This window comes from Salmo trutta, chromosome 39 (genome assembly GCF_901001165.1).
Source record: "Salmo trutta chromosome 39, fSalTru1.1, whole genome shotgun sequence".
Lineage (NCBI taxonomy): Eukaryota > Metazoa > Chordata > Actinopteri > Salmoniformes > Salmonidae > Salmo > Salmo trutta.
This window is the reverse complement of record NC_042995.1, coordinates 4869652-4896999: the sequence shown is the minus strand read 5'-3', so window position 1 is coordinate 4896999 and position 27348 is coordinate 4869652. Positions and strand designations below refer to the sequence as shown.

General features: G+C 45.9%; 1 protein-coding gene across 5 annotated transcripts in view; it reads right to left on the bottom strand.

Annotated features, from left to right (window-relative positions):
• LOC115179295 (interleukin-1 receptor accessory protein-like 1) overlaps positions 1–27348 on the bottom strand; it is a 355734-nt gene that overhangs the window by 18056 nt on the left and 310330 nt on the right. For 3 of the 5 annotated variants that reach the window (XM_029740689.1, XM_029740686.1, XM_029740691.1), the window contains exons 8-10: positions 18077–18222; positions 5907–6053; positions 828–998 (exon numbers count right to left, since the gene is read on the bottom strand). In XM_029740689.1, coding sequence (XP_029596549.1) covers positions 828–998; positions 5907–6053; positions 18077–18222 — 464 coding nt within the window. The remainder of the gene's footprint in view (positions 1–827; positions 999–5906; positions 6054–18076; positions 18223–27348) is intronic. The other 2 variants (XM_029740690.1, XM_029740692.1) reach the window with 1 other exon arrangement.

Genomic DNA, 27348 nt, shown 5'->3' with positions numbered 1-27348 from the left:
TGTCAGTTTACATACTATGTATTACATTGTAATAGATGCATTTTAACCAATTCATTGGCTATGAAGACCTCTATTTCCATTGATTACTTTATACTCAAACTTTCAACATAGTATATATTTTCAGTGAAATAAATAGCTTTATTTGCATAAGAATTTTTTTTGTTAATTTGCCTGGAGACAATTCCATTGACTTATGAGGTCTTAGAGGAGAACAAATGTCCTTAGAAGGTGTGTATTTTAGCCCTGGGTTTGTGCCACGTATCCCCTATTAACACAGTCCCCCGGACAACACAAACATTTAAGTCAAACTGACTCTATTCGTAACATCGACACAAACTGAACAATGTGACAGACAAGAACGTGACACAAATGAGCAAAAACAAAGAAAAGTATTCTCACTGAGAGTAATGGAATAGTATCAGTGAAGCATTATCATCCAATATCATGACCCTATCACAGGTGCCAAGTGTGAATCTGAATTACAAGTAAACTAAACTGCAGTCAACATGCAGAAATCCCCTTTGATTGGTTGTTAGACAGCGATCATAAAGATATGATTAAGACTGGATCAATGCAATATAATCACAAAGTTGATTATTACCCACTAATTACACGTTTTCAGCTGTACCACAGACAACTCAAAATCAGCAGCTGAAGGCTACATGCTGCTACGTTGTAATTAACAGGTTAAAGTGACAGTTCACTCCAAAATCAACGTTTGTCAGATGTTTACAGTAAGATGGTAGAATGTGTCACGTGATATGTACACAACGACAACATTAGAAACAGAATTAAACAGGAAATTATCAAAAAAGTACAAAACTTACTTCCGGTTGGGATCAAGTCCCTGTCTGGAATGAACAGTTTATACCCATAATGCCTCTCCAGGACGTCGGGTAGGATCTCCAGGGCGAAGCGTTCCTCCTCACGCGTCTCCTGACTCCACTGGTCCGGGTCCACTTTGGTGTATGACAGATAGGCATCATAGTCCTTATTATCTACAGGAGTAACATACAGACCAGTCCATTACTACACTATAGAGGATATTAGTAACATACAGACCAGTCCATTACTACACTATAGAGGATATTAGTAACATACAGACCAGTCTATTACTACACTATAGAGGATATTAGTAACATACAGACCAGTCCATTACTACACTATAGAGGATATTAGTAACATACAGACCAGTCCATTACTACACTATAGATGATATTAGTAACATTCAGACCAGTCCATTAGACTCAATATGGCTTCAGACTCTATTGGGCTTCAGACTCTATTGGGCTTCAGATTATATTGGGCTTCAGACTCTATTAGGCTTCAGAGCCAATAGGGTTTCTGACTCAATAGGGTTTCTGACTCAATAGGGTTTCAGACTCAATAGGGCTTCAGACTCAATAGGGCTTCAGACTCAATAGGGCTTCAGAATCAATAGGGCTTCAGTCTCTATTGGTCTTCAGAGTCAATAGGGCTTCAGTCTCTATTGGGCTTCCGACTCTATTGGGCTTCAGAGTCAACAGGGCTTCAGAGTCAATATGGCTTCAGAGTCAATATGGCTTCAGTCTCTATTGGGCTTCAGACTCTATTGGGCTTCAGAGTCAATAGGGCTTCAGTCTCTATTGGGCTTCAGACTCTATTGGGCTTCAGACTCTATTGGGCTTCAGGCTCAATAGGGCTTCAGACTCTATTGGGTTTCAGAGTCAATAGGGCTTCAGACTCTATTGGGCTTCAGACTATATTGGGATTCAGACTATATTGGGCTTCAGACACAATAGGGCTTCAGAGTCAATAGGGCTTCAGAGTCAATAGGGCTTCAGTCTCTACTGGGCTTCAGAGTCAATAGGGCTTCAGACTCTATTGGGCTTCAGAGTCAATATGGCTTCAGACTCAATTGGGCTTCAGAGTCAATAGGGCTTCAGAGTCAATAGGGCTTCAGTCTCTATTGGGCTTTAGTCTCTATTGGGCTTCAGACTCAATAGGGCTTCAGATTATATTGGGCTTCAGACTATATTGGGCTTCAGACACAAAAGGGCCTCAGACTCAATAGGGCTTCAGACTCAATAGGGCTTCAGACTCAATAGTGCTTCATATTATATTGGGCTTCAGACTATATTGGGCTTCAGACACAATAGGGTTTCAGATTATATTGGGCTTCAGACTATATTGGGCTTCAGACACAATAGGGCTTCAGACTCAGTAGGTTTTCTGACTCAACAGGGCGCCAGACTCAACAGGGCTTCAGACTCAATAGGGCTTCAGACTCAATAGGGCTTCAGACTCAATAGTGCTTCAGATTATATTGGGCTTCAGAATATATTGGGCTTCAGACACAATAGGGTTTCAGATTATATTGGGCTTCAGACTATATTGGGCTTCAGACACAATAGGGCTTCAGACTCAGTAGGTTTTCTGACTCAACAGGGCTTCAGACTCAATAGGGCTTCAGACTCAATAGGGCTTCAGACTCAATAGGGCTTCAGAGTCAATTGGGCTTCAGAGTCAATAGGGCTTCAAACTCTATTGGGTTTCAGAGTCAATAGGGCTTCAGAGTCAATAGGGCTTCAGAGTCAATAGGCTTTCAGAGTCAATAGGGCTTCAGACTCTATAGGGCTTCAGAGTCAATAGGGCTTCAGAGTCAATAGGTCTTCAGAGTCAATAGGGCTTCAGAGTCAATAGGGCTTCAGAGTCAATAGGGCTTCTGTTTCAACAGGGCTTCTGACGTCTGCATTGGTTATTTTTCATTTTCACATGACACACACATCACACATCACACACCACACACCACAACCGAACCCATGTCATCATAAGTAGGGCAACTTTTCATTGGTCTGTTTCTCCTGGTCAGGTCACATGGTCAGGGATCGATAACCATGACAGCTTTGCAGACTATCAACGTGGTGAAGAGATCCAATATTTTAGCTCTCTCTGCATAGCAGAACAGCAGGAAGAAACATGACACCTGCGTCACTCTGACTGACCTTACTGCCAGCTTCCACTCCTCTGGGTACATTTTATTACAATCCAGACTCTTTTGCCAAACAATGTCACTGTGTTCACTGTGACTGGGCTGAGGTAGGAAACTGAACGCTTCCCTAGGCACAAAATGGCTCCGACCCATCCTTTATCCGCACGGCAGCCAGGCACATGAAGAATATGATTGATGCTGGATTTGAAAGGATTAAACGGCGAGGAGAAAAGCCCAACATGGGAGGTGATAGCGGTAATGTTTTCCCCGTGCAGGAGAGAGAGGAGAGGAGCGGCTCCGGCCTCGGCGCACTTCAACGAGACACAAAGCAGGAAATCTGCTGCGGCAACGAGCCAGAGGAAGTGGAATAAAGGGAGAGACACAAGAGAAGAGAGGGATTCACCAGGGACTAGAGACAACACAGGTCTCTCTCTCTCTCTCTCTCTCTGGTAAACTCATTAGAGAGGGGTTTAAAGCTCTCTTATTACCACAGGTAAAGGGATCATCCACAGACTGCCATCCTTCAGATCATTGTACCTGCTGAAGGGGAGCTGTTAGACCAGGATGGGCTTCCAACAACACAGAGAGTAGAGGAGAGGAGGAGCGATGAGGAAGAGTGGTGGGGAAAGGAGAGGAGGAGATATGAGGAGGAGGAGAGGAGGGGAGGAGGGGAGAGAAGGGGAGAAGAGAAGCGAGGAGAGTAGGGGAGAGGACAGGAAGAGAGGAGGAGAGGAGAGATGAAGAGAGGAGTGGAGAAGAGAAGCGAGGAGGGGAGGGGACAATAAAAGAGAAGAGAGGAGAGGAGAGAAGTGGGAGATAAGAGGAGAGAACAGGAGGAACCTATATAAAAATCTCTTTCTATACAGTAAAGTGCAACGGCCCCTTTAAGAGAGAAACGCATGTAGGTAGATCAGAATCTATTTCAGTAGAACTGAATCACTCATATCTGAGTGGTTACTGTGTGAGGGAGTGGGAGAGAGAGAGAGAGAGAGAGAGCGAGAAAGAGAGAGAGAGAGAGAGAGAGAGAGAGAGAGAGAGAGAGAGAGAGAGAGAGAGAGAGAGAGAGAGAGAGAGAGAGAGAGAGAGAGAGATAGCGATAGAGAGCAGGTATGGGTGAGATTCGGAGGTAGAATAAGCAGTGACTCCTTTCTCTTCCTCCTCTCCTTCCTCTCTGAGGTCCAATGAGGCGAACTTAAGAGGGCTGAGAAGGGGAACTGTTTCCGTCCCGCGTGTTCCACCACTCAGCATCCATACCTCCCACTCTCTGACTCTGAAGTAAAAAGCCATGACTGATGCACACATAGCTTACATCCATCCATAGCTGTGGCTGCATATGCATACTGGCAGGCCCACAGAGAGTGAGAGAACTTTTGAACTCGCTATTAAAAAAAGTGTTCAGGGACTGAGCAGGAACCTCTGGGCTCCTTCCAGATTGTTCTGAATAGAATGCAACCTACATCGTTAGCCGTGAAAGCTAAAGAACTGCAGGGGGAGTTGGGCTCATTAGCATTCCTACATAAGTTACGTTTATAATAAGACATAAGGTATTTGTTATCTTTATGTTAAGTCATTGCTTATCCCTAAGCGATGATCAAGTTCAACCTACTGCATGATTTAAATAAAGTCAAAGTTAAATCATATACGGTATTATATGCTAATGAGGGTTACGTTCATGTCACAACTCGGCAAGCTCATGCATCTGTAAAGTGTGTGTGGTCGTTATGCAAGACAACCCCGGCAAACACCCATACGAACGGAGACTTAAAACCGCTTTTAACCGAACCTGATCATTCTGGTGCTGTCAGTCAGACACAGAGAAGAGAGAGAGGAGAAAAAAGGATTTTCCTGAATGGCTTGTGATGGTGATGAAGTAGAAGTCCTTGTGGCCAATGAAAGAAGAGCTTGAGGGGTGAGGGGGGAATACAATCCAGGGAAGGAGTAATCACCCAGTCCTGAGCGTAAAAGAGAAAGTATGTGTCTCTCCATCGTCCCTCCTGGGAGCCACGGCCATGGGCAACACTATGTGGCTTATTGAAACTGATCCCTTTAAACAGAGAGCAAATTGAAAATCTCTTTCCCTCTCCTCTCTGCTCACTCGGGTGGCACAATTAAAGGAGACAATTGCTGTTTAGCATTAGGTTTAATGCTCTGGCTCTCTTTTCTCTCCTCTGTGGCGCCTTGAAACCATCTATTACTTCAAAGCCCCCCACTTCTGTCCCAAAGCCCAACACAGTACAGGCCTGGTAATGACTTTCATAGACATGTCTGATGCCTCAACCATCCAGGCAATGTGATTGGTGGAAAACAGAGGGCTGGGGGAGGAAAAGAGCAAAGCGTAGGCAACCTTTCTGGGCTAATGACACTCTCCAGTCTCCACACAGCGTCCTTCAGACACCCCAAAAGTAATCTTGTTCACTGAATTCATTGTAGCCCTAGCCCTCCACTTGAAAGACTCATTAAGGGAAATCAAATGAAACCGCCAGACCAGATTGATGAATACTCCTCCTTAACTCATTCACTATTCAGCCACACAATTAGAATTTATTGCGGTTCAATTTAGAACCCTTAAGTTCTTATTTCTATCTCAAGATAGGATTTGTAGAAAAACACATTTTCCTACTTTTATAATGAAATGAAATCCTCTTTCGAGCAATGTCCCGAACAAAATATTATGTGAAACCACATGAAACAAGACAGATAAATGGTCTAAATGTCCTGAGTATTACCCTAGTCCCTTTTGGTGACACCGAAACATAGATCCTAAAAGGGTTCTACCTGGAATCAAAAAGGGTTCAACATGGAACCAAAAAGGGTTTTCCTATGGGGACAGCTGAAGAACCATTTTAGAACCCTTTTTTCTAAGAGTGCACTATAGACTTCATTCAGGGTTTATAATGGGTGCTGTTGGTCCTAGTGTGAGTTGAGAATATCTCACCTCCGTCGATGTCCTCGCTGCCAAAATGGTTCCTGTAGAAGAGCATGAGCTCCATCTTGTAGCACTTGTAGAGGGTCACGAGGCAGATCAACAACAACAAGATGGCCCCCAAGCCTCCCGCCAGCTCCACTGTGTACATAAGCTCTGCTGTGAGAGAAGGGAGGGAGAGAGAGAGAGAGAGGGGGAGGGAGGGAGGAAGAAAGAGAGGAAGAAAAAGAGATAGAGAAGACGATAATGTTTACTTCGTTAATCTTTCTTTATCAAATCCAAAAAGCAAGCACACTCACCAAATACATCCTCAAACACAGCATGATGTCACTGCTTATTGTCTCTGGATACTTCATTAGCACAGAAGCAACATAACATGATTTAGAACATGAGGGAGATCAAGCCAGACTCCAGCTAGCTGCTAGCATGCTAACAGGGTTCCTAGCTACCACTCCCATTGATTTACCTTCAACTATGCTTATGCTAAGCTAAGCTAACCAACCCAAATTTTCAACTGTTCCTTAGGTAGCCCCCCCCCCCCACACACACACAAAAATTATACTTTGCGTGAACTACTTCTCCTAAGACGGCCTCTATTTGGTGTTTAGACCTCAGCAACGCACCAGCCCAGGTCAGCCATAGCCTGGAGGCCCCAGCTATAGTACACGACTGGCCAGGAACTGATGGTGACCTCCCGTTGACAAGGGAAGCTCCATTAAAGGAGTGAGTGTAACGCTGTAAGGGCACCAAACCAAGCAAGCCAAGTCTTTAGAGCAGTAATATAATATAGACTGGCACATGGCTGTGTCCCGCATGGCACCCTAGTCCCTATATAGTGCACTACCTTTGACCAGGGCCTATAGGGCTCTGGTCAAAAGTCATGACCTATGTGAGGAAGAGGGCGCCATTTGAAACGCAGCCTCAGAGAGAGGTGGAGCGAACTCTTTTACCCCCTCAGCCATCCATCATCCTCCCAGAGCTGACAGGATCTCCCAGGACCATCAACAGTAAACTCCACGAGACACTGATCTCAGTAAATACACCCCACCACAACTCTGTCTGTCTGAAAGCCTGAGTGTCGAGGTAACTCAGGCACAATTCTATCCTTCCCGGGTTCCATTTAGAATCCTATAGTACTGTACATTGAGGCTGCGGCAGTGTATGGTAGTGGAGTGGCTTCATACTGTAGGTTTAGTGGAGGGGTGGGCACTGCAAGGCTCTGGTTCTGCTGATTTCCGTCCTTATCTTTTATTAACTAGGGACTGAGTTCTACTGCCAGTTGTGTGGACTGCTAACATGAAAGCTGTCTACTAAATGTATACATTTTCAGATCAATGTGTAGTGTTTTCCTAAGTTCTGGGGGATCAAACCCTTTTGGGATCAATAAGAAAGCAAAGAGCCATGGTCGGCAAATCATCACTCTTCAACGCTTTTTAGGCCATAAGATCTACATTTTTCTGAGACATAACAAGGACAATGATGTTTTCATCTCAGTCTATAACCAAAAGGACCTGAAGAGACCTTCGCTAGCCAAACAGTACACCACAACAATACACAGAGATACAGTTATTATTCTGGTCCCTAGAAGCAGTTGAGATTCTTTTCATCTTGTTGTCTCAAATCCCCCTTCTTTAAAAGACTCCTTCTGAGAATATCTATAGCAATGGCCTTTCATTTCAAAGATACATTTTAGCTTTAAAAACATTCACTGGACTGAGACAGCCATCTCTGTAAACCACCCAGGGTTGTGAACATGAGACCCATCAAGATTTTTATAATAAGAATAATTGATAACGAATAGACCCAGGTCACAAGCGGATCCATTTTCATCATTTGAACACTGTAGAAGTGTTGTTTTGGTGTGAGACAGCCATCAATGGTACGCCAGAAGTGTTTTTTTGGTGTGAGACAGCCATCAATGGTACGCCAGAAGTGTTTTTTTGGTGTGAGACAGCCATCAATGGTACGCCAGAAGTGTTTTGGTGTTAGTCAGCCATAGGGCTGTGGCGGTCATGAAATTATGACAGCTGGTGATTGTCAAGCAAATAACTGTCATTCTCACGGTAATTGACCGTTAATTAAAATAAACACATTTAGCATCTCCTGGCTTACACACATAGCCTACAAGCCACTGATGCATACCTTTGGAACATCTACATTTAAAAAAGTCAAAGAAATCCATATAATATAGCTTACACATTTACAATAAATCCATTATTTATTTTAGACAGGTCTAAAGAAGCATGATATGAAGAAAATGTCATCTATTTGAGAAGAACAGAATAGCATACTCTGAGTTGTCCTTATGGTAGGTCCTGATCTGGCTATGCCAAATGGCTGTGGGCTACCCTAGTTAAGATTTGCTTAGAATTCCGTGGCATTATTTTATAGTATGAAGAATACAATTGAACATAGCTGAATAAAATAGAAAATATATTTTCTCCAAACAATTTGAGGGAGTGCTCACATGCGGCTATTCTGTGTTGAGCAGTTAACAAAGAAACAGGTACTCCTACAGTTATGCTTCATTTACAGTTATTAATGTAACCTGTTGTTCTACAAATGTTGGGCTATATATTTAGATTTTTAATACATTGTAAGGCTGCATGATGCGACTCTAATGAGGATTTGAAAAAAGTTGCTTGAAAGGCATGAGCTCTGCTTTGTTTTTGTGCAGGCTGTACACACTACATCAGTCACTCATTCACAATTTGACAAGCATTTCACGGCGGCATCCCTTTTGTGTGGCCGTAATGTACCCTAAAAAAATCCATGCCTTTTGCAGCCAGTGGCCATTGTGCCCTTCTCCCTGCGCTCCGAATTATCTCTCAATCACATGGCTCTCAATCACATGATCGGGTCTTTCTCAGAGGCTACAAGTTAAGACAGACACATCGGGGACGCAACTGTGCGCATCCTTATCCAATTCCGAGGTGCATATTGAAGATATTGGAAGAACTGTCCACAGGCATTGTTTCTTATGCTGGGCATCATTCACAGGTGATAATATATAATTCACAAGTGATAGGCTAATATTGTCACCCATCACACTATTATTGATTTAATCTGGTCTTTACATATACTAAATAATATATGTGTGACATTTGTTTTGATTTGGAATGGACCATTATCATGCACGTATCTCGAAACAGGGGCAGCGTGAAAAAATACATGTCATCTATGTACTGAAATAGCAAATGGAGGAAGCTTTTCCCGTGGACCATTTTCATGCCAGCCAGGTAGGCTATACTCCTATTGTAAAGAGTAGCAATGTGCTTAATATTAGGAAAGTTGAGAAATAAAGATAGTAGGCCTAGCCTATAGAAAGTTCATGGGATCCTCCTCTTTTTAATAGAGGCCATCACTCTGTTTTCTCACGCAATTGCATAGCCAATAGAAATGTTGGGCAACATAAGCTCATGGGCTCTCATGAAGTGTTTGATTAGATTTTAGATTACATTTGCATTGATTTCAGAGTGATTCGAGGGACAATAGGGTGCTGAGTACCAGGCAGTTAGTAAGTTTGGTAGGCTACTAATGACCAGCAGCAGCATCAGAGCTTGGAAAAGCCTAATTACCGTGGAATTTGACTCGTAATCGCAGGTGTGGTGGTGACCGTATGGTCACCGCAACAGCCCTAGTCAGCCATCAGAGTGGTAAGCCAGAAGTGTTTTTTTTAGACAGCTATCAGAGTGGTAAGCAAGAAGTGTTTTTTTTAGACAGCCATCAGAGTGGTAAACCAGAAGTGTTTTTTTAGACAGCCATCAGAGTGGTAAACCAGAAGTGTTTTTTAGACAGCCATCAGAGTGGTAAACCAGAAGTGTTTTTTCAGACAGCCATCAGAGTGGTAAACCAGAAGTGTTTTTTTAGACAGCCATCAGAGTGGTAAACCAGAAGGTTTTTTTTAGACAGCCATCAGAGTGGTAAACCAGAAGTGTTTTTTTAGACAGCCATCAGAGTGGTAAACCAGAAGTGTTTTTTTAGACAGCCATCAGAGTGGTAAACCAGAAATGTTTTTTTAGACAGCCATCAGAGTGGTAAACCAGTAGTGTTTTTTTAGACAGCCATTAGAGTGGTAAACCAGAAGTGTTATTGGTGTTAGACAGCCATTAGAGTGGTAAACCAGAAGTGTGTGTGTGTGTGTGTGTGTGTGTGTGTGTGTGTGTGTGTGTGTGTGTGTGTGTGTGTGTGTGTGAGAGAAGGCTTTCTGAGTGGTAGTGTTTCATGGTAGTCTCTGTATGGTTTTCAATGATAACTTATAGTGTGTATTGTTGTAATGGTTGTGGAAGTGTGTGTGTGTGTGTGTGTGTGTGTGTGTCTGTGTGTGCGTGTGTGTGTGTTAAAAATCATGATTTAAGTAAATACATTTTGCTGCTTACGTAAGTGTTGCGGTTTTCTCAGCGGCCGTAAAAATGGTGAATATATTTACATAGTAAGTTATTTCCTCTTTTAAGCTTGCAGCTTTTGAGAAAGCTTTGATGGCATCCCAGTTCCATTTCATTTGGTATATTAAAGGATTTCTACAGAGAATAAACTGCACGAGATTAGGCTGGCCATTTGGATTGAAACATCAAATCACTTTCCCTTGTGTTCCACTCGGAAGACCAAGCTAGACCAAGGTTCACTTGGATGGTTGTTTGTGATGTTTATTGATGATTGAATCTAAACCCTGGTCATATTTAGATCTCCGAAATGTAGAATGAAAAGCACAAGTGAGAAGAAGTCCAAAATAGTTGCACCAGTCGGATGTCATGCCAATTAAGCGTTATTTTTGCATTGGACACACACACACACACACACACACACACACACACACACACACACACACACACACACACACACGCGCACACATGTGCACACACACACACACAGGCGCACACACACACACACACACACACACACACACACACACACACACACACACACACACACACACACACGCGCACGTAGAGAATAAATATTGACAGAATGATGAAACAAATCCAGGCTAATGCATTTGATGTTACAATAAACACAACACCACCTTGTCTCTGTCCAATTAGCACGCTTTTTACTGCAGCCTGACCAGCCAATCAGCAGTGTCTCATCAGTGCTTTGAAAGTATGCAAACTTGAGGATTTGGGTCACCCTGTTCTTTCTGGGTATGTGTCCTGTTGATAACACAAGTCTCTGCTGGGGAACAAGGGAGTCCTTCTCCTTAAAAGCGAGAGAAAGAAGGAGAGAGATAAAGGAAGATAGACACCCCTCTACCGAGACATGAAAATAGGACAGCTAATTAGAGGACGCTATCTGAATTAAAGAAGAAAGCAGTCTTTGAAGATGCTTGTCTGATTTCCTACCTGTTACATTTTTCACTTCATTTGTTTAGGAATTCTTCCATGTGATTATCTGTGCCATGCCATAAATAATGGTCCTCTCAAACCAGGACTCTTCAGTGTGTGTGTGTGTGTGTGTGTGTGCAAGCGTTTGTTTGGACTAGCGCTTGTGAGTCTGATTGCATGTCAGTCTGTCTCTCTGTGTCAAATCATCTTTATGTAAACATATACACCGTCTATGAACGGTCTCTTTCATGTGGCGTGGTCGCTGCAGATAAAGAATCAGACCAAGTTGTTATGCTGGGCTTTTATCCTACTTATTTATTTATTATGCTGCTGGGCCAATTGATGTGCTGTGGCTTGTGGGGAGATGGAGCTGATTGTAAATCGTCCTTGCTCCTCTAATGTAAGCACTTGGTGCCTGGCCATCGGTCTCTCTCTCTCTCTCTCTCTCTCTCTCTCTCTCTCTCTCTAATTGTTTTCTTTATTACATCCTCTGGCATTGCTGCTCTAATAACTTATTAATGGCAGCCGTTCAGCCTCGGTCGGTGTTGGTGCATTCAGTTTGGCCTGGAAGATGACACTGGCCCTCACTGATTTATTAGCATAGGCTGTACAAGGTGAGAATAATTTACTCTGTTTGAGGTGCTAAATTGTGGCAATGGGTGCATGAAATGTGACAGAAAATTACAGAGAGCCCGAGCCAGGAGAGGAGAGGAGCACTCGGGGCAGGGAGGAAGAAAACAAGCCAGCGGACCTTGGCTTTAATGGACATTGTTTCAGTGTGTTTTGATGCACCACCGAGGCTCGCGACCTTGAGACAACGACGACGGATGGATAGAAAGGCTGCTATTTTCATCATTTTAATCCATGGGTTTTATTGAGAGATTTGTCAGGTTTGACAACATTTGTTGTCGATTTGACACTGGCTGCTTAATCTTTATTCAGAGTGGCAAAAATGGTTTCCTTGTTGTTGTGGTTGTTTTCTGGCAGGGTCATAAAGTCAATAGTGACAACAACCTTGGACCTCTACATGGCTTGTTTTATACTACATTGACTTTTGGCTCTATTCAACAGTGATTCAGAGGTCTACAACTCAGGCCCGTGAGTAGAAGGACCATGGAGCCCAAATCATTCCTAAATCTGAAGGATTTACTTGAACTAGTCCCACAGAGAAGGCCTCCCCAGTGAAATCACCTATTACAATGGATGCTTTCATCCAGTACCCAGCAGGCAAATAAGGTACCCTTTGTCCTCCTAATGATGAAATCAATCCATCGTCCTCCGCCTCTCTCCCCTGGAGACGCAGCACAGGGCAGCCAACACGCTCCACAACTCAACACCCTCCACACCTTCAACACCCTCCACACCTCCACACCCTCCACACCTCCACACCTCCACACGCTCCACACCTTCAACACCCTCCACACCTTCAACACCCTCCACACCTACACACGCTCCACACCTCCACACGCTCCACACCTTCAACACCCTCCACACCTTCAACACCCTCCACATCTCCACACCCTCCACACCTCCACACGCTCCACACCTCCACATGCTCCACACCTTCAACACCCTCCACACCTTCAACACCCTCCACACCTACACACCTCCACACCCTCCACACCTCCACACCCTCCACACCACACCCGCAACCCACATGTCAGCGACAAATCCCGATGGCAGCCGTCCCTCCAAACACACTAGCCCTGTGAGGAGGAGGTGGGGGGGAAACAAGATGAATGGAGAGGTGCCCAGTAGCTCTGTCAAATCTATCGTTGTGTAAGTGAGGCACAGTCCCCGACCGCCGGGAGATCATCTGTCTTAATCTCTGGGTGGAGAGCGTCAGGATGTGGGCTGTGGGCGCCAGGCAGAGAAGAATGGACCTCTTTAGTGTCATCTCTGACACCTGATACACTGGGACAAGATCTTTTATTCAACCAGGAGATGGAGGGGAGAGAGGAGGAGAGAAGGAGAGGAAGGAAGAGAAAAGAGGGAAGGAGGCCTCAGCTGGAGGACGAACAGTTGGTTTAGAGGGGGTGGGAGGTGGAGGTAGAGGGAAGAGGAGGTAGAGGCTGAGGGGGTGGGGAGGTGGAGGGAAGAGGAGGTAGAGGCTGAGGGGGTGGGGAGGTGGAGGGAAGAGGAGGTAGAGGCTGAGGGGGTGGGGAGGTAGAGGAAGAGGAGGTAGAGGCTGAGGGGGTGGGGAGGTGGAGGGAAGAGGAGGTAGAGGCTGAGGGGGTGGGGAGGTGGAGGGAAGAGGAGGTAGAGGCTGAGGGGGTGGGGAGGTAGAGGAAGAGGGAAGAAGAGGTAGAGCATGAGGGGGTGGGGAGGTAGAGGGTAGTGGAGGTAGAGGCTGAGGGGGTAGAGGCTGAGGGGGTGGGGAGGTGGAAGAAGAGGGAAGTGGAGGTAGAGGATGGGGTGGGGAGGTGGAGGAAGAGGGAAGTGGAGGTAGAGGATGAGGGAAGAGGAGGTAGAGGCTGAGGGGTGGGGAGGTGGAGGAAGAGGGAAGTGGAGGTAGAGGATGAGGGGGTGAGAAAGTAGAGGAAAGAGGAGGTAGAGGATGAGGGGGTGATGAGGTAGAGGAAGAGGGAAGAGAAGGTAGAGGAAGAGGAAGAGGAAAGAGGAGGTAGAGGATGAGGGGGTGGGGAGATATAGGAAGAGGGAAGAGGAGGTAGGGGATGAGGGTGTGGGGAGGTATAGGAAGAGGGAAGAGGAGGTAGAGGATGAGGGAGTGGGGAGGTAGAGGAAGAGGGAAGAGGAGGTAGAGGATGAGGCGGTGGAGAGGTGGAGGAAGAGGGAAGAGGAGGTAGGGGATGAGGGTTGGGGAGTTAGAGGAAGAGCGAAGAGGAGGTAGAGGATGAGGAAGAGGAAGAGGGAAGAGGAGGTAGAGGATGAGGGAAGAGGAGGTAGAGGATGAGGGGGTGAGGTGGTAGAGGGAAGAGGAGGTAGAGGATGAGGGAAGAGGAGGTGGAGGATGAGGGAAGAGGAGGTAAAGGATGAGGGGGTGACGTGGTAGAGGGAAGAGGAGGTAGAGGATGAGGGAAGAGGAGGTAGAGGATGAGGGAAGAGGAGGTAGAGGGAAGAGGAGGTAGAGGATGAGGGAAGAGGAGGTAGAGGATGAGGGAAGAGGAGATAGATGATGAGGGGATGAGGTGGTAGAGGGAAGAGGAGGTAGAGGATGGAGGGAAGAGGAGGTAGAGGAAGAGGGAAGAGGAGGTAGAGGATGAGGGGGTGAGGTGGTAGAGGGAAGAGGAGGTAGAGGATGGAGGGGGGGAGGTGGTACGTTGTTGAAGGTTGTGTCTGGACCAGGGGTTATAACGCAGAGCTAGATGGTTCTGGTGACATCACCCTTTATTTGTTGGCTGTCTAGTGGATGGCTTGTGACATCACCCTTTATCATGTTGACTGTCTGGTGGATGGCTTGTGACATCACCCTTTATCATGTTGGCTGTCTAGTGGATGGCTTGTGACATCACCCTTTATCATGTTGGCTGTCTGGTGGATGGCTTGTGACATCACCCTTTATCATGTTGGCTGTCTGGTGGATGGCTTGTGACATCACCCTTTATCATGTTGGCTGTCTGGTGGATTGCTTGTGACATCACCCTTTATCATGTTGGCTGTCTGGTGGATGGCTTGTGACATCACCCTTTATCATGTTGACTGTCTGGTGGACGGCTTGTGACATCACCCTTTATCATGTTGACTGTCTGGTGGACGGCTTGTGACATCACCCTTTATCATGTTGGCTGTCTGGTGGATGGCTTGTGACATCACCCTTTATCATGTTGGCTGTCTGGTGGATGGCTTGTGACATCACCCTTTATCATGTTGGCTGTCTGGTGGACGGCTTGTGACATCACCCTTTATCATGTTGGCTGTCTGGTGGACGGCTTGTGACATCACCCTTTATCATGTTGACTGTCTGGTGGATGGGTTGTGACATCACCCTTTATCATGTTGGCTGTCTGGTGGATGGCTTGTGACATCACCCTTTATCATGTTGGCTGCCTGGTGGATGGCTTGTGACATCACCCTTTATCATGTTGGCTGTCTGGTGGATGGCTTGTGACATCTCCCTTTATCATGTTGGCTGTCTGGTGGATAGCTTTGTTGTGGTGTTGGGGGATCAGGCCCTGTCTGGTGGATATCTTGTGTTGTGGTGTTGGGGGATCAGGCCCTGTCTGGTAGATATCTTGTGTTGTGGTGTTGGGGGATCAGGCCCTGTCTGGTAGATATCTTGTGTTGTGGTGTTGGGGGATCAGGCCCTGTCTGGTAGATAGCTTGTGTTGTGGTGTTGGGGGATCAGGCCCTGTCTGGTAGATATCTTGTGATGTGGTGTTGGGGGATCAGGCCCTGTCTGGTAGATATCTTGTGTTGTGGTGTTGGGGGATCAGGCCCTGTCTGGTGGATAGCTTTGTTGTGGTGTTGGGGGATCAGGCCCTGTCTGGTAGATATCTTGTGTTGTGGAGTTGGGGGATCAGGCCCTGTCTGGTAGATATCTTGTGTTGTGGTGTTGGGGGATCAGGCCCTGTCTGGTGGATATCTTGTGTTGTGGTGTTGGGGGATCAGGCCCTGTCTGGTGGATAGCTTTGTTGTGGTGTTGGGGGATCAGGCCCTGTCTGGTGGATATCTTGTGTTGTGGTGTTGGGGGATCAGGCCCTGTCTGGTAGATATCTTGTGTTGTGGTGTTCTGGGATCAGGCCCTGTCTGGTAGATATCTTGTGTTGTGGTGTTGGGGGATCAGGGCCTGTCTGGTAGATATCTTGTGTTGTGGTGTTGGGGGATCAGGCCCTGTCTGGTAGATATCTTGTGTTGTGGTGTTGGGGGATCAGGCCCTGTCTGGTAGATATCTTGTGTTGTGGTGTTGGGGGATCAGGCCCTGTCTGGTAGATATCTTGTGTTGTGGTGTTGGGGGATCAGGCCCTGTCTGGTAGATATCTTGTGTTGTGGTGTTGGGGGATCAGGCCCTGTCTGGTAGATATCTTGTGTTGTGGTGTTGGGGGATCAGGCCCTGTCTGGTAGATAGCTTGTGTTGTGGTGTTGGGGGATCAGGCCCTGTCTGGTAGATATCTTGTGTTGTGGTTTTGGGGGATCAGGCCCTGTCTGGTAGATATCTTGTGTTGTGGTGTTGGGGGATCAGGCCCTGTCTGGTGGATAGCTTTGTTGTGGTGTTGGGGGATCAGGCCCTGTCTGGTAGATATCTTGTGTTGTGGAGTTGGGGGATCAGGCCCTGTCTGGTAGATATCTTGTGTTGTGGTGTTGGGGGATCAGGCCCTGTCTGGTGGATAGCTTGTGTTGTGGTGTTGGGGGATCAGGCCCTGTCTGGTGGATAGCTTTGTTGTGGTGTTGGGGGATCAGGCCCTGTCTGGTGGATATCTTGTGTTGTGGTGTTGGGGGATCAGGCCCTGTCTGGTAGATATCTTGTGTTGTGGTGTTGGGGGATCAGGCCCTGTCTGGTAGATATCTTGTGTTGTGGTGTTGGGGGATCAGGCCCTGTCTGGTAGATATCTTGTGTTGTGGTGTTGGGGGATCAGGCCCTGTCTGGTAGATATCTTGTGTTGTGGTGTTGGGGGATCAGGCCCTGTCTGGTAGATATCTTGTGTTGTGGTGTTGGGGATCAGGCCCTGTCTGGTAGATATCTTGTGTTGTGGTGTTGGGGGATCAGGCCCTGTCTGGTGGATATCTTGTGTTGTGGTGTTGGGGGATCAGGCCCTGTCTGGTGGATATCTTGTGTTGTGGTGTTGGGGGATCAGGGCCTGTCTGGTGGATAGCTTGTGTTGTGGTGTTGGGGGATCAGGCCCTGTCTGGTAGATATCTTGTGTTGTGGTGTTGGGGGATCAGGCCCTGTCTGGTAGATATCTTGTGTTGTGGTGTTGGGGGATCAGGCCTTGTCTGGTAGATATCTTGTGTTGTGGTGTTGGGGGATCAGGCCCTGTCTGGTAGATATCTTGTGTTGTGGTGTTGGGGGATCAGGCCCTGTCTGGTGGATAGCTTTGTTGTGGTGTTGGGGGATCAGGCCCTGTCTGGTAGATATCTTGTGTTGTGGTGTTGGGGGATCAGGGCCTGTCTGGTAGATATCTTGTGTTGTGGTGTTGGGGGATCAGGCCCTGTCTGGTAGATATCTTGTGTTGTGGTGTTGGGGGATCAGGGCCTGTCTGGTAGATATCTTGTGTTGTGGTGTTGGGGGATCAGGCCCTGTCTGGTAGATATCTTGTGTTGTGGTGTTGGGGGATCAGGGCCTGTCTGGTAGATATCTTGTGTTGTGGTGTTGGGGGATCAGGCCCTGTCTGGTAGATATCTTGTGTTGTGGTGTTGGGGGATCAGGCCCTGTCTGGTAGATATCTTGTGTTGTGGTGTTGGCGGACCAGGCCTTGTCTGGTAGATATCTTGTGTTGTGGTGTTGTGAGATTGAGCCGTGGTCTGTAATGAGGCTAATGCTGTCACCATGGTGATGGATGGAGATGCATTGAGTCCAGGCCCTGCTCTGGTAGACATTAGTCAGCCAATGGGCTCTGACCACCAAGATTTGAAAGGATGCAACGTGTCTAGAAAAACAGACAGAGATGAACCCTGTCCCTCTGCTGCTTCTCTGAATTGGCAACAAGATAACAGCTGTCTATCTGTCGGTCTCCAGCCCTGAAAACACATTTCAATGTTTGACGTTGATGTGACATTAAGCGGGTATCTAAATAATGAAACAGACAGAATAACCTTTAGATAATTATGCTTTTAAGTGAAAACTCAGCTTTCTTTGGCAATATCTTCTCCAAACCAACTCTCAGTAGACTGCTGTTGTGTGTGTGTGTGTGTGTGTGTGTGTGTGTGTGTGTGTGTGTGTGTGTGTGTGTGTGTGTGTCCTACCTCTCTTTGTGAGCTGGATGTTGGCCTGCCGTCTGCCGTTGCCATTCTCCACGAAGCAGGAGTAGTTCCCCAGATCAGCCTCCTCCACCGAGTCAATGGTCAGGGTGATAGACACCTCCTGCTCTCCCAGGTGCTCCCGGATCAGCCTGCAGAGAAGAAAAGGGAAGAGGAGAAGAGAGAATAGGAGAGGAGAGAAGAAGAGAAGAGAGGGGAGGAGAAGAGAGAAGAGAGGAGAGGAGAAGAGAGAAGAGGAGAGGAGAGAAGAAGAGAGGAGAGGAGAACATACAGAAGAGGGGAGGAGAAGAGAGAAGAGAGGAGAGGAGAAGAGAGAATAGGAGAGGAGAGAAGAAGAGAGGAGAGGAGAAGAGAGAATAGGAGCGGAGAGAAGAAGAGAGGAGAGGAGAACATAGAGAAGGTGGGAGGAGAAGAGAGAAGAGAGGAGAGGAGAAGAGAGAAGAGGAGCGGAGAGAAGAAGAGAGGAGAACATAGAGAAGAGGGGAGGAGAAGAGAGAAGAGAGGAGAGGAGAAGAGAGAAGAGGAGAGGAGAGAAGAAGAGAGGAGAGGAGAACATACAGAAGAGGGGAGGAGAAGAGAGAAGAGAGGAGAGGAGAAGAGAGAATAGGAGCGGAGAGAAGAAGAGAGGAGAGGAGAACATAGAGAAGGTGGGAGGAGAAGAGAGACGAGAGGAGAGGAGAAGAGAGAAGAGGAGCGGAGAGAAGAAGAGAGGAGAGGAGAACATAGAGAAGAGGGGAGGAGAAGAGAGAAGAGAGGAGAGGAGAAGAGAGAAGAGGAGCGGAGAGAAGAAGAGAGGAGAGGAGAACATAGAGAAGAGGGGAGGAGAAGAGAGGAGAGGAGAGGAGAAGAGAGAAGAGGAGCGGAGAGAAGAAGAGAGGAGAGGAGAACATAGAGAAGATGGGAGGAGAAGAGAGAAGAGAGGAGAGGAGAAGAGAGAAGAGGAGCGGAGAGAAGAAGAGAGGAGAGGAGAACATAGAGAAGAGGGGAGGAGAAGAGAGGAGAGGAGAGGAGAAGAGAGAAGAGGAGCGGAGAGAAGAAGAGAGGAGAGGAGAACATAGAGAAGAGGGGAGGAGAAGAGAGGAGAGGAGAGGAGAAGAGAGAAGGGAGAAGAGACGAGGGAGAACAGAGAAGAGAAAGTCTCTGTGAGGATTCTGTCTGTGATTGATTGACAATTACCAAGCATTATCCCCCTCACTGTGACTTGATTACCCAGGAGGGCTGCCTTGGGGGGCAGATTAGCGGGGATGCTAATTTCACTGGAGATGTGACTTGACATGAATTGGCCTTGATACAGATTGTGGACAGAATAGCAGTAAAAGCATCACCACAAGTGATGGTACACTTTACAAACCATGGATGACCGTAATACCACAAAAACAGCATACATTACAAACTTGAAGTGGTCAGTCATAATTTCTACAGACTTTATGGTAATTTCATTGAAAGTCAACACCATTGTTTCAGCTCGCACAGTGTTGTAAGATAACTAGCTAAATAATGAGGTTGAAGAAGTAGCTTTTTATAGCGGCATGCTGCTATGGAAACGGAGGAATGGCAGAGAAAAACAATATGAGTTAAAAAGTAAATGAATCTCTCCTGCTAGGCACACACAGAGCAGACGGAACAAATGGAAAAATAATGATCTCTATTCTTTAGCGTTTACAGATATCGGCCGCCATTCTGTCTCTTTTATGACAACTGTACGAATGTCACTTGCTGTTGTTTTCCTCTCCCTTGGGGACACATGAATGTGGTTAAGAACAATCAATCACATTTCTCCTCTTCAGCATGTCAGGGAAGGATGGGGGAAGTACATCAGGTCAATTACAGAGTGCAGTACACATGGTGGAAGTGGAAGGCTGACTGACATGGGGAATCTAGTAATTACAGTTGTGGTAACGCTCTTAGCCTTCCAACACCCAACTGCTTCTAACTGAGGCTCCATGAAGGAGATAAGGTGGCAAGACCTGTTGGAGTAGGAGAGGAGGAGGTGGGGGAGGGGGGGAAGAGGTGGAGGAAGGGGGGAGGAGGAGGTTAGGAGGAGGTTGGTGGGAGGAGGGGGAGGAAGTGGAGAGGAGGTGCGGAGGGGAGAAGAGGAGGTGTCAGGAGGGGGGAGAGGAAGAGGTGGAGGTGGAGGCAGGGGGGAGGAGGAGGTGATGAGGGGGAGGAGGTTGGTGGGAAGAGGTTGGTGGGAGGAGGGGGAGGAAGTGGAGAGGAGGAGGTAGGAGGAGGAGATGGCAGGAAGCGTTGGAGGAACTGGAGAGGAGGTGGGAGTAGGGAGGAGGAGGGCGGGAGGAGGTTGTTGGGGAGACACAGAGAAGGGACAATGATGTTCAACAGACTATATAGTAGACTACATACAGATGCTGACGTGGAGACGTTCAACAGACTATATAGTAGACTACATACAGAGATTGACGTGGAGATGTTCAACAGACTATATAGTAGACTAGATACAGAGGCTGACGTGGAGACGTTCAACAGACTATATAGTAGACTAGATACAGAGGCTGACGTGGAGAAGTTCAGCAGACTATATAGTAGACTACATACAGAGACTGACGTGGAGACGTTCAACAGACTATATAGTAGACTAGATACAGAGGCTGACGTGGAGACGTTCAACAGACTATATAGTAGACTAGATACAGAGGCTGACGTGGAGATGTTCAACAGACTATATAGTAGACTAGATACAGAGACTGACGTGGAGACGTTCAACAGACTATATAGTAGACTAGATACAGAGGCTGACGTGGAGACGTTCAACAGACTATATAGTAGACTAGATACAGAGGCTGACGTGGAGATGTTCAACAGACTATATAGTAGACTAGATACAGAGGCTGACGTGGAGACGTTCAACAGACTACATAGTAGACTAGATACAGAGGCTGACGTGGAGACGTTCAACAGACTATATAGTAGACTAGATACAGAGGCTGACGTGGAGACGTTCAACAGACTATATAGTAGACTAGATACAGAGGCTGACGTGGAGACGTTCAACAGACTATATAGTGACTAGATACAGAGGCTGACGTGGAGACGTTCAACAGACTATATAGTAGACTAGATACAGAGGCTGACGTGGAGACGTTCAACAGACTATATAGTAGACTACATACAGAGGCTGACGTGGAGACGTTAAACAGACTATATAGTAGACTAGATACAGAGGCTGACGTGGAGACGTTCAACAGACTATATAGTAGACTAGATACAGAGGATGACGGGGAGACGTTCAACAGACTATATAGTAGACTACATACAGAGGCTGACGTGGAGACGTTCAACAGACTATATAGTAGACTAGATACAGAGGCTGACGTGGAGACGTTCAACAGACTATATAGTAGACTAGATACAGAGGCTGACGTGGAGACGTTCAACAGACTATATAGTAGACTACATACAGAGGCTGACGTGGAGACGTTCAACAGACTATATAGTAGACTAGATACAGAGGCTGACGTGGAGACGTTCAACAGACCATATAGTAGACTAGATACAGAGGCTGACGTGGAGACGTTCAACAGACTATATAGTAGACTAGATACAGAGGCTGACGTGGAGACGTTCAACAGACTATATAGGTGACTAGATACAGAGGCTGACGTGGAGACGTTCAACAGACTATATAGTAGACTAGATACAGAGGCTGACGTGGAGACGTTCAGACTATATTGTAGACTAGATACAGAGGCTGACGTGGAGACGTTCAACAGACTATAAAATAGACTAGATACAGAGACTGACGTGGAGACGTTCAACAGACTATATAGTAGACTAGATACAGAGGCTGACGTGGAGACGTTCAACAGACTATATAGTAGACTAGATACAGAGGCTGACGTGGAGACGTTCAACAGACTATATAGTAGACTAGATACAGAGGCTGACGTGGAGACGTTCAACAGACTATATAGTAGACTAGATACAGAGGCTGACGTGGAGACGTTCAACAGACTACATAGTAGACTAGATACAGAGGCTGACGTGGAGACGTTCAACAGACTATATAGTAGACTACATACAGAGGCTGACGTGGAGACGTTCAACAGACTATATAGTAGACTAGATACAGAGGCTGACGTGGAGACGTTCAACAGACTATATAGTAGACTACATACAGAGGCTGACGTGGAGATGTTCAACAGACTATATAGTAGACTACATACAGAGGCTGACGTGGAGACGTTCAACAGACTATATAGTAGACTAGATACAGAGACTGACGTGGAGACGTTCAACAGACTATATAGTAGACTAGATACAGAGGCTGACGTGGAGACGTTCAACAGACTATATAGTAGACTAGATACAGAGGCTGACGTGGAGACGTTCAACAGACTATATAGTAGACTAGATAAAGAGGCTGACGTGGAGACGTTCAACAGACTATATAGTAGACTAGATTAAGAGGCTGACGTGGAGACGTTCAACAGACTATATAGTAGACTAGATACAGAGGCTGACGTGGAGACGTTCAACAGACTATATAGTAGACTAGATACAGAGGCTGACGTGGAGACGTTCAACAGACTATATAGTAGACTAGATACAGAGGCTGACGTGGAGACGTTCAACAGACTATATAGTAGACTAGATACATAGGCTGACGTGGAGACGTTCAACAGACTATATAGTAGACTAGATACAGAGGCTGACGTGGAGATGTTCAACAGACTATATAGTAGACTAGATACAGAGGCTGACGTGGAGACGTTCAACAGACTATATAGTAGACTAGATACAGAGACTGACGTGGAGACGTTCAACAGACTATATAGTAGACTAGATACAGAGGCTGACGTGGAGACGTTCAACAGACTATATAGTAGACTAGATACAGAGGCTGACGTGGAGACGTTCAACAGACTACATAGTAGACTAGATACAGAGGCTGACGTGGAGACGTTCAACAGACTATATAGTAGACCAGATACAGAGGCTGACGTGGAGACGTTCAACAGACTATATAGTAGACTACATACAGAGGCTGACGTGGAGACGTTCAACAGACTACATAGTAGACTAGATACAGAGGCTGACGTGGAGACGTTCAACAGACTATATAGTAGACTAGATATAGAGGCTGACGTGGAGACGTTCAACAGACTATATAGTAGACTAGATACAGAGGCTGACGTGGAGACGTTCAACAGACTATATAGTAGACTAGATACAGAGGCTGACGTGGAGACGTTCAACAGACTATATAGTAGACTAGATACAGAGACTGACGTGGAGACGTTCAACAGACTATATAGTAGACTAGATACAGAGGCTGACGTGGAGACGTTCAACAGACTATATAGTAGACGAGATAAAGAGGCTGACGTGGAGACGTTCAACAGACTATATAGTAGACTAGATACAGAGACTGACGTGGAGACGTTCAACAGACTATATAGTAGACTAGATACAGAGGCTGACGTGGAGACGTTCAACAGACTATATAGTAGACTAGATACAGAGGCTGACGTGGAGACGTTCAACAGACTACATAGTAGACTAGATACAGAGGCTGACGTGGAGACGTTCAACAGACTACATAGTAGACTACATACAGAGGCTGACGTGGAGACGTTCAACAGACTATATAGTAGACTAGATACAGAGGCTGACGTGGAGACGTTCAACAGACTATAGAGTAGACTAGATACAGAGGCTGACGTGGAGACGTTCAACAGACTATATAGTAGACTACATACAGAGGCTGACGTGGAGACGTTCAACAGACTATATAGTAGACTAGATACAGAGTCTGACGTGGAGACGTTCAGACTATATAGTAGACTAGATACAGAGGCTGACGTGGAGACGTTCAACAGACTATATAGTAGACTACATACAGAGACTGACGTGGAGACGTTCAACAGACTATATAGTAGACTAGATACAGAGGCTGACGTGGAGATGTTCAACAGACTATATAGTAGACTACATACAGAGGCTGACGTGGAGACGTTCAACAGACTATATAGTAGACTACATACAGAGGCTGACGTGGAGACGTTCAACAGACTATATAGTAGACTAGATACAGAGACTGACGTGGAGACGTTCAACAGACTATATAGTAGACTAGATACAGAGGCCGACGTGGAGACGTTCAACAGACTATATAGTAGACTAGATACAGAGGCTGACGTGGAGACGTTCAACAGACTATATAGTAGACTAGATACAGAGGCTGACGTGGAGACGTTCAACAGACTATATAGTAGACTAGATACAGAGGCCGACGTGGAGACGTTCAACAGACTATATAGTAGACTAGATACAGAGGCTGACGTGGAGACGTTAAACAGACTATATAGTAGACTAGATACAGAGGCTGACGTGGAGACGTTCAACAGACGATATAGTAGACTAGATACAGAGACTGACGTGGAGACGTTCAACAGACTATATAGTAGACTAGATACAGAGGCTGACGTGGAGACGTTCAACAGACGATATAGTAGACTAGATACAGAGGCTGACGTGGAGACGTTCAACAGACTATATAGTAGACTAGATACAGAGGCTGACGTGGAGACGTTCAACAGACTATATAGTAGACTAGATACAGAGGCTGACGTGGAGACGTTCAACAGACTATATAGTAGACTAGATAAAGAGGCTGACGTGGAGACGTTCAACAGACTATATAGTAGACTAGATTAAGAGGCTGACGTGGAGACGTTCAACAGACTATATAGTAGACTAGATACAGAGGCTGACGTGGAGACGTTCAACAGACTATATAGTAGACTAGATACAGAGGCTGACGTGGAGACGTTCAACAGACTATATAGTAGACTAGATACAGAGGCTGACGTGGAGACGTTCAACAGACTATATAGTAGACTAGATACATAGGCTGACGTGGAGACGTTCAACAGACTATATAGTAGACTAGATACAGAGGCTGACGTGGAGATGTTCAACAGACTATATAGTAGACTAGATACAGAGGCTGACGTGGAGACGTTCAACAGACTATATAGTAGACTAGATACAGAGACTGACGTGGAGACGTTCAACAGACTATATAGTAGACTAGATACAGAGGCTGACGTGGAGACGTTCAACAGACTATATAGTAGACTAGATACAGAGGCTGACGTGGAGACGTTCAACAGACTACATAGTAGACTAGATACAGAGGCTGACGTGGAGACGTTCAACAGACTACATAGTAGACTAGATACAGAGGCTGACGTGGAGACGTTCAACAGACTACATAGTAGACCAGATACAGAGGCTGACGTGGAGACGTTCAACAGACTATATAGTAGACTACATACAGAGGCTGACGTGGAGACGTTCAACAGACTACATAGTAGACTAGATACAGAGGCTGACGTGGAGACGTTCAACAGGACTATATAGTAGACTAGATATAGAGGCTGACGTGGAGACGTTCAACAGACTATATAGTAGACTAGATACAGAGGCTGACGTGGAGACGTTCAACAGACTATATAGTAGACTAGATACAGAGGCTGACGTGGAGACGTTCAACAGACTATATAGTAGACTAGATACAGAGACTGACGTGGAGACGTTCAACAGACTATATAGTAGACTAGATACAGAGGCTGACGTGGAGACGTTCAACAGACTATATAGTAGACGAGATAAAGAGGCTGACGTGGAGACGTTCAACAGACTATATAGTAGACTAGATACAGAGACTGACGTGGAGACGTTCAACAGACTATATAGTAGACTAGATACAGAGGCTGACGTGGAGACGTTCAACAGACTATATAGTAGACTAGATACAGAGGCTGACGTGGAGACGTTCAACAGACTACATAGTAGACTAGATACAGAGGCTGACGTGGAGACGTTCAACAGACTACATAGTAGACTACATACAGAGGCTGACGTGGAGACGTTCAACAGACTATATAGTAGACTAGATACAGAGGCTGACGTGGAGACGTTCAACAGACTATAGAGTAGACTAGATACAGAGGCTGACGTGGAGACGTTCAACAGACTATATAGTAGACTACATACAGAGGCTGACGTGGAGACGTTCAACAGACTATATAGTAGACTAGATACAGAGTCTGACGTGGATTCGTTCAGACTATATAGTAGACTAGATACAGAGGCTGACGTGGAGACGTTCAACAGACTATATAGTAGACTACATACAGAGACTGACGTGGAGACGTTCAACAGACTATATAGTAGACTAGATACAGAGGATGACGTGGAGATGTTCAACAGACTATATAGTAGACTACATACAGAGGCTGACGTGGAGACGTTCAACAGACTATATAGTAGACTACATACAGAGGCTGACGTGGAGACGTTCAACAGACTATATAGTAGACTAGATACAGAGACTGACGTGGAGACGTTCAACAGACTATATAGTAGACTAGATACAGAGGCCGACGTGGAGACGTTCAACAGACTATATAGTAGACTAGATACAGAGGCTGACGTGGAGACGTTCAACAGACTATATAGTAGACTAGATACAGAGGCTGACGTGGAGACGTTCAACAGACTATATAGTAGACTAGATACAGAGGCTGACGTGGAGATGTCACCCGTTTCAGTCCGTCATATAACCCAGAGGTGTTATGTGTGTGAGAGCGGTAATACAGAGCAGTCCTTCTGGTATACCATTAGATGAGAGGATAAAATGACATACATCATGGAGTGGTCTGGTCTCCAATTGATATGTCATACAGAGACGGCGATATCTCTTATAATGCAGTCCTCCATCCCTACTGTTCTAATGATCTCGTTCCTCTTCAGACTGGATATTAAGACACACGGTCTATACAGCCTAGAGGTTAAATGACTTCAGTCCTCTCTTGAAGCATCTGTAATCATTTGATCATCATGACCATCTTGTCCTCCCCGCCTATAAAGTGGGATCACTGTACAGTAATTCACAAACAAGAGAACATAATCATTTGATGATGGGGAGTTACCGGGGTGATAGACGACTAAATCCCTCTCCATGATGAAGGAAGTTTCTGATGAACTTCCCCAACGGCATGCAGCCCAGACCAGGCTTTGTGGAATCTAGCGCCGACTACATTGATTCTCCCAAGATCTATACTTCAAAACATTTTAATTATTAAACGGCCACCTTGTACCTATGTTTGTCGTCTGTAGTTGCATTCCTTTCTGTTTGCTGGAATCCATACTTTTTCAATAAACGTTAATCAAATATAACCACAGACTGTTTGCTCATTGTTGTTGCTCTAAGAAGGCAATTCAGCACAAAT